Genomic DNA, 8,137 nt, shown 5'->3' with positions numbered 1-8,137 from the left:
TTTCCTGTCTGCATTCGTGTTTCTCTGACAATAGAAGCAAAATGAAAAGAAAAACACTGCCTTTAACCTCAAAAACATTCATCAGGGGTCTTGCAGGGTTGCTTACTACCTTTCAAAATATATATTTATATTTATAAGATCTATTTATGGTAATTGTATTTGGAAATAAACACCTTATTGTTGCACATGTTGCAGCAATAAGCTGTTTCTATAATGGGCACAAACCGGTGAAAGCCTAACACTGTTTGCCAGCTGGCACAATACACCCCTGCATGTTCACTGCAACAGCTGGGGACTGATGCATGGAAATGATGTGTATAATCACAGAGTAAGCATCACAGTATTTGGAATAGATTGACTCTGTGTTTTGATTCTTCTCTTTTTCTATGTTTAGCTGCCAAGCAGATGTGTCTGTGACCGCAGTGTAAACAATAATTATCTAGAAATTAAATTCAAGTGATTTTTTTTTCTTTATTTAGAACTTTACAAAATCTAAACAAATGAAGCTCTGTGAAGATCAAAGTTACAGAAAACCACTGAAACTAACTTTAAATACACTCAAGTAAAAGGGAATGTACAACAGAGAGAAAATCCTGCCCACTAATTTAAATTCAAAGTAACCTAACTCTACCACACATCTATACAAACGCCTCTTTTCGACAAACATACAAACATAACACACGGTGCTATACGTGGCATGGCACTCTTTTCTTGTTCCTGCTTTATAAGACCAGACTAAAACTAGGAAGCCTTCACCTTGTTTGAGAGAGTGAGATGGATTATTTAAAAGCTGCATTGTTTTATGATTGATCTGAAGCTTTGTAAAGCCTTGAGGCTTCTGTCGGAGGTTGTGGTCAAAGAAAATTAGAGACTGCAGAGTGAGCTGCATTGCCCAGCAGGTGTTGGTTCTGAGACTGATTTATTTTAAAATCTATTTGTACTGGTTCATGACGCCCCTGAGGAAATCTTCGAAGCGTGGAACAGCAAGCTGTGGACCGGCAGCCTCCTTGGCCGGCTCATCTGCAGCGGAGGCTGCGGCGGCGGGCTTAGCACGACGCAGGCGGCAGTTGTAGTCGTATTCAGGATCGCAGTCTGGATCAGGCAGGATTATGCCATCCTCACTTGATTTCATGGCCTTAGCACCAGAGGGTGGAGCAAACTTGTGACAGTTGGGGTCAAATGGATGGCAGAAGAGTTTGGCTGGAGCCATGACGTCAGCCTTAGCCTCACGACTACTCTCGACTGGGATGCAGTCTCTGTCATAATGCACATAGCAGTCGTAGCCCTCCTTGGTCTTGCCACGGACACCAAGTTTGTAGCGTACCTGGTTGATTGATTGATTGATTGATTCATATGTTTTTGGATCAAAACAGATGCAAAGCAGACCATGAAAGCATTATTCAACATCAATATCATTTTACTACATTATTAAACAGACCAAATGTTAAAGAAAAGATGAATTAAAGAATTATTCAGTCAGAAGGATTACACTAGATTAGATGAAATGACAGAAAAATTCAAGCCTGTTTACAGGACTTCAGATTCAGACCTGGTGCTCTGGTAGCTGTGGAGGCAGCTTGCGCAGAGCGGCAGCAGCTGCCAGTATGCAGTATGGGTCGTAGCGAGGGTCGCAGGACAGAGGAGCAGCAGGATGTGCAGGCTGATTCATGGGGGCGTACTTCACCACAGGCTTGGTCAGGCTGGCCAGCCTGGTAGCAGTCAGGGGGTTGCAGCTTGCATCAAACAGGGGGTTGCAGTGTTGCTCTTTAGCAGCCAGAGGAGCAGGAGCGTTGGTTGCACACAGAGGATCAACAGCTGGGTCACAGCTGGGTTGCATCAAGTGGTAGAAGCCAGTAGGATATTTCTGGACCAGGGAAGCCATGCAGTGGGGATCCTTTGGGTTGCATTTGAGGGCAGCATAAGATGGAGCTGGACCTTGGGCTGGACGGTACCCATAGGCTGCTCTCAGGTGGTACTGAAGACACTCTACATCTTCAGGTTGGCAGATTCTGAGCAATTCAGCCCTCTGCTCAGCACCCAGGAAGGGCTCCAGGACAGGAGCGTAGTAGTAAAAACCAGTTTGGCTCTTCATTGGCACCGGGGTATAGATAGGCGCTGGCACTTTGGCTGGAGCTGAAGGTGGCTCAGGGGCTGCAGATTTGCTGGTAACAGGGAACATGCAGTAGGGGTCAGTATAGGGGTTGCATAGCCTGACATCAGCAGACTTGATGGGGGCAGGCATCGCCACGGCCGCCTTTGGTTTGCTAGTTAACTCGGCGATGCACTCCGGATCTTCAGACTCGGCACAGGTCTTGTAGATTTCGCTGAGGTGGTTGAGGTAGTGGTTAAAAGTCGGTCCCTCCTCTGACCTGTGCTTGTTCTGCAGGTAGGCCACATACAGACGATCAAGGTCCTCAACCTGAAGATGTTTGAAAAGGGGAAAAACAAGTTAACCTCCTCAAATCCAAAAATCAAATCAAATGATACAGAGGCCATAGAGAGTAAAAGTAAAACAAAGAGGAACCCCAAAGATAAATTTGCACAAATCCTCTGTTGAGAAAAACAGTTACTTTTTCACTTTTGTGTAAACCACAGAGCTTTCACAGATACTACACACTGAACACATTAAGAGGTTAATAGCTTATTAAAAATTGTTCTATAAAAATATCTGGGCAAATTTAGTTCTCTGAACTGCATAAATAAGGAATCTGTTAAAACTAAAAAGGTGGCTGAACCTTTCTGTTTCCTGCATTAAACGTGGCATATTTAATTTTAAAAAGGAGAGAAAAGCTCTCCTCAAAGTGCAGAGTAGTGATGCAAATTGTTGCCTCAATTTTTAAAGGAAAAACAAGCACAGTTTCATAATCGTGACTGGGAGAATCTGAATAATTAATGTGAAACAAGCTCCACTCACTCCCTCCTGGTTGTGGCTGTCCATGAAGTATTTGTACCATCCCCAGAAGTCAGGCACGCGTTTGAACTGGGGCACAGCCACGACGGGGACGTTCCTTCTGTCACGAACCAGCTTTTTTAGGCTGGTCATTGCCTCGGCTTTCACATCATCAGACACGGCGGCCACTGAAGGGAAGGAAGAAGAGAAAACAATACAGGACTGTAGTTAAACTATATATATCATTTACTGCTTGTTATGAAGAAAGGTTCCATGATCTTTTTTGATTTATTTATTAATTTTTAGAAATTCATCCATTCGCTTCCGCTTATCCTTTTCAGGGTCGCGGGGGGCGCTGGAGCCTATCCCAGCTGTCATAGGGCGAGAGGCGGGGTACACCCTGGACAGGTCGCCAGTCTGTCGCAGGGCCAACATACAGGGACAGACAACCATTCGCACTCACATTCACACCTAGTGACAATTTGGGTTATCCAATTAACCTATCCCCACTAAGTGCATGTCTTTGGACGGTGGGAGGAAGCCGGAGTACCCGGAGGGAACCCACGCAAACACGGGGAGAACATGCAAACTCCACACAGAAAGACCCCGGCCTGATGGTGGAATTGAACTCAGGACCTTCTTGCTGTGCGGCAACAGTGCTAACCACCGTGCCACCGTGCTGCCTTTTAGATTATTTTAGAAATTATTAACACACAACACACAACATGTGTGTGTGTGTGTGTGTGTGTGTGTGTGTGTGTATATATTATAATATATATATATATATATATATATATATATATATATATATAGTATATATTAACTAGTATAGAGGAGGTGGCTGATATCCAGAAATCCTACCAGTGGCTGGACAAAGCTGGACTGAAAGACAGCACAGAGGCACTAATCATGGCAGCACAAGAACAAGCTCTGAGTACAAGATCCATAGAGGCTGGGGTCTATCACACCAGGCAAGACCCCAGGTGCAGGCTGTGTAAAGATGCCCCAGAGACAATCCAGCACATAACAGCAGGGTGCAAGATGCTAGCAGGCAAGGCATACATGGAACGCCATCAACCAAGTGGCCGGCATAGTGTACAGGAACATCTGTGCCGAGTATAACCTGGAAGTCCCGAGGTCAAAATGGGAGATGCCCCCAAGGGTGGTGGAGAATGACCGAGCTAAGATCCTGTGGGACTTCCAGATACAGACGGACAAAATGGTGGTGGCTAACCAACCGGACATAGTGGTGGTAGACAAACAGAAGAAGACGGCCGTAGTGATCGATGTAGCGGTTCCGAATGACAGCAATATCAGGAAGAAGGAACACGAGAAGCTGGAGAAATACCAAGGGCTCAGAGAAGAGCTCGAGAGGATGTGGAGGGTGAAGGTAACGGTGGTCCCCGTGGTAATCGGAGCACTAGGTGCGGTAACTCCCAAGCTAGGCGAGTGGCTCCAGCAAATCCCGGGAATAACATCGGAGATCTCTGTCCAGAAGAGCGCAGTCCTGGGAACAGCTAAGATACTGCGCAGGACCCTCAAGCTCCCAGGCCTCTGGTAGAGGACCCGAGCTTGAAGGATAAACCGCCCGCAGGGGCGTGCTGGGTGTTTTTTTTTTTATATATATATATATATATATATATATATATATATATATATATATATATATATAATGATTATATATAATTATAATATATATATTATATATATATATATATATATAGTGCAAAAGATCAAAACATTAGCCACAGTTTTGTTTGTTAAGTAGGCTGAATTAGAGACTTTAGGTCCAGTGGAGATGTTATAAACCAATTACAGGACAGTAGAACTCATTAACAGGAATGTTTAATGTAAAATAAAAATACCAAATCTGTACTTTCAGAGGACACAGTGCACAAAAGTCTGATGAACTAACTGTTGACCTTCATTAAACTGCATCTATAATTGGAACGGTAAATCCTGTTGGCAGCAAAGGATGCAGTATGTTATAGTTAAGAGGCAGAGTCCATAGATGGGTGACAAAGAGAGATCACCCTGCTCCCCTCAGCTGTAGGTGAAGGAGAGCTTGAGCTGTGAATCTATTGTGCAGAGAGTGGGCAGAGTTTTTTCACACTTTCTTTTAAATAGTCATTTCAAGAACAACACAGTGACAGTGATTGTGTTTAAAAGCTCCAAAAGTTTAAAATACACTAAACACAGTTATTATTTCTGAAACCATCATTATAAACGTCTGTCTTTGGATTAAGGTGCTGTCCAAAGAATGCACTCAGTGTCCCGGTGCCAGACAGCACAGGAGACCCACAGAGATGCCAATGCCCCAACAGGGCACAATATATTACCGGTAGAAGGACCTTCACTAACTTTAATTATGTCCCTATAGAACGTAATTATATATACACTACTATATAGGCCATCACACAACTAACAGTGAGCAGGTCCCTTTCAACTGGTACAGACCAGGTGAAGCATTTTTATCGTAATATATATAAAAGCTGTGTTAAGTTTAAAGCAAACCAAACATTTTCTACTGCTCGAACTTCACACTGAAGCTTTAATCTGGGAAAGCATGGGCTGGCTTTTACAGCCACCAGAAATGCATCCCTATAGAAGGCTGCTGCTGTGACTGGCTGCACCTCCATAAGATAGCCTAGAAGCTCTTTTATATTTAATTTAAATGTGTGAATTGCATCATATTGTTGTTAAATCAGGTTCATCAAACTTTATCTCAAAGGAGAAATTTTTATCAACAAAAAAATGGCATAATTTTAATTGGCCCAACTATTTCTATTATAAGTAGATTAATCTCTTAATCTCTTGGACTGTTAATTATCGTGTATGACTGATGTAGTTCTCATAGAGCACTTTAGCTTCTTACTTTAATCCATTATCACAATCCTGTTTCTGTTGACTAATTGTTTTAGCTCCAAACTAGATCTCCTCAGACTTTGTGTTTTACTGTGAACCAACATGTAAGTTATTTTGTGCTAATTGGCAGAATGGAAAGAAAAGGTAGCTACGTGGAGCATTTATCTCCCTATAAATAGCAGCGTTTAAGGTTTCTGCAGTTAGTTTTTAGGTTGTTGAGGTTGTTTTGCCCCACGTTGCCACATCATACGTCCTCACCTTCCTCCTGCTTGTGCTGCTCCACTGGAACGGCCCCCAGAAAATCTGTAAAACACAAGCAGCAGCCACATTAGCAGCAGCAGAGACGTTCACTGATTAGGAACAGATGTTCCGCTTTACCACAACATCAGGGAAAATGCTGACCCACTAATAAGCCCCCGGGTGAAACACGGCAAGTGCTGGAGCGCCAGGCAACATCCTGCAGATTAAATTCCCCCCTCAACACCAAGCCCCCACCCAGCCCCTAACTTGTATATCGTATAGCTTTGAACCTGCCCAGTGAAATTAATGCAGGTACTGGGGGCCTTCTTAAAGTTTACCTGTAAAACTACAAAGTCAGGCCTCACACAAACTAATTACAGATACACTGTAAAAATGTCTGGTGGGAGGGGAAGGACGTCTCCGGGTCTCTTCTGCTCCTGCTGAGGTTTACAACTACAAGAAAACAGCCAAGTCAGCTGATTATCCCTTAAACTTTCATCTATTAATGTGGAAAATCTTCCAAAGGGGAGGCAGTGATAGATGTGTTTTTTATGACTGCAGAAAGGTTTTGTAGTACTAAAGGGCATCATCATGACAAGCCATTTTACTGCTAAAGAGAGAAGGGTAATGGTGTTCTTATGACTCTGTGGCAGAGATTAACGTGCCCGGGGTTGGACTATACTACCAGGTCAAAATTCTTCTAAAGTATTTTTGTTTAAACCAAAAATGAGGAGAAAAAATCAGTACTCAGGTCTTTAATTGAAGTAAAGACACAGAGGAAATCGGAAAATGTAATTTATTTAAACCAAAACATACTTACAGTATCAAAAGTAAAAGTATCGTTATATACGTCAATAGACTGTCGGTGTGATAAATAGTTAAAGATATGCTGATGTTAAAAGAGGTCTTTTAGTTGTGGGATCTCTGTGAGCAAAGGAACTATATTTGTCAGACGTTCAGTATGTAATAAAGTAGATGACATCAAGCTTTAGGAGTTTAAAGGGCATCTAATTGAAACTGGTCTAATTGAAAAATGTTGTATCTGAAATCTCAAAATTAAAAAAACAAAAAAACAAAAACTGATGTAAATGGTTCCTCGACTCATTAAATTCTCAGTGAAATATTTTCCTAATATCATAGATGCAATTTATGAAAACTCTCACCTGGTAATAAAACAGCTGCTAACAGGAATCCTGTGCGGATCAGGGAAAGCGACGGTCGCCCAACACGTGCCATTTTCTGTTGTTTCTTTGTGCTTCCTGGGGGAAAAGGCAGTTAACAATATTCAGAGTGTTTGCAGGCTGAACTTCTGGAGACATAGTCTATTATTTCAATACGACAAGAGCCTTGTAAGAATTTTATTATTTTTGGGAGGTTTTTTTGTCTTTTTTAAGACAATTTTTCATGTAACTGATAGATATGGAAATCCTTGAGAAGACAATGCACTTGGAACAAAGAGAGCGCTTTTATTTAACTTTCTGATGCCAAGACAATGGAGAGGATTGAGGACATGCTGTAATAGAGCTTTTCAGACATTAACGAGAGAAATAAGATGTCACTTCTGAATATCAGAATATCAAATAAAGCAAATGAACTCGACAATTCAAACAGCCAAAAGCTTGAGATGTTCTCTTGGATCGATGCGTGGAGAGCTGCTTAATTACATCTGTTGTTCTCAAAAAGACAGATGGCTTCTAAAAGTTGGACAACCTCACTTTTCTAACAAAGACAAGGCAGATGAGACTACAAGCGACCACTCCAGAATTATGAACTCCAGGGGTTATTATTGGCCCTTACCTGCAAAAGGTGTTGAAGTTGTGGCCTCTTGGTCCAGCAGCTGTCTTGGGAAAGGGGAGGGGGCTCTCTGCACACTGGTTATCTGAGCTGTCTAAACCTTCTACCTCTTTGCTCTCTGTACGGGCCGGACACACACGAAAACATTTTAAAGGCGCTCTCTCGATCATTAAAAACAAAAAGGCATGTGATACAGTTTGCCCGCTCCAGGATTGGCTCCTGTGCTGCCACCCATCCAACCAATAGGGGTCCTGTAATTATGAAAGGTGAGAAGTATGACAGTATAACTGCAAGGTACCATTTAGAGCTTCTTTCCTCACAGTTTTGGAATTTATTTTATTTTAAAAT

At 42.4% G+C, this 8,137-nt stretch overlaps 1 protein-coding gene across 1 annotated transcript; it reads right to left on the bottom strand.

Annotated features, from left to right (window-relative positions):
- Positions 1-451: 451 nt before the first annotated feature.
- Positions 452-7,946, bottom strand: and2 (actinodin2). Its single transcript, XM_005936628.3, has 6 exons — positions 7,793-7,946; positions 7,159-7,254; positions 6,014-6,058; positions 2,915-3,078; positions 1,550-2,419; positions 452-1,324 (listed from the first exon to the last, which is right to left on the bottom strand). The coding sequence occupies exons 2-6, from the start codon at positions 7,229-7,231 to the stop codon at positions 932-934; spliced, it is 1,545 nt and encodes a 514-aa protein (XP_005936690.1). The 5' UTR covers positions 7,232-7,254; positions 7,793-7,946; the 3' UTR covers positions 452-931.
- Between the last annotated feature and the right edge of the window lie 191 nt (positions 7,947-8,137).

The sequence above is a fragment of the Haplochromis burtoni genome, unplaced genomic scaffold (assembly GCF_018398535.1).
Source record: "Haplochromis burtoni strain Fernald_Lab_line unplaced genomic scaffold, NCSU_Asbu1 Contig_219, whole genome shotgun sequence".
Classification (NCBI taxonomy): domain Eukaryota; kingdom Metazoa; phylum Chordata; class Actinopteri; order Cichliformes; family Cichlidae; genus Haplochromis; species Haplochromis burtoni.
The sequence above is the reverse complement of the archived record's forward strand: the minus strand, read 5'-3'. Positions and strand labels throughout refer to the sequence as shown.

Excerpts from the sequence above, each read along its gene's own strand:
- and2 (XM_005936628.3), bottom strand. The coding sequence starts at position 7,231 with ATGGCACGTGTTGGGCGACCGTCGCTTTCCCTGATCCGCACAGGATTC. Across the intron at positions 2,420-2,914 it reads ACAGCCACAACCAGGAGGGA|GTTGAGGACCTTGATCGTCT; the intron begins GTGAGTGGAGCT and ends AAACATCTTCAG. Across the intron at positions 1,325-1,549 it reads CACAGCTACCAGAGCACCAG|GTACGCTACAAACTTGGTGT; the intron begins GTCTGAATCTGA and ends TCAATCAACCAG.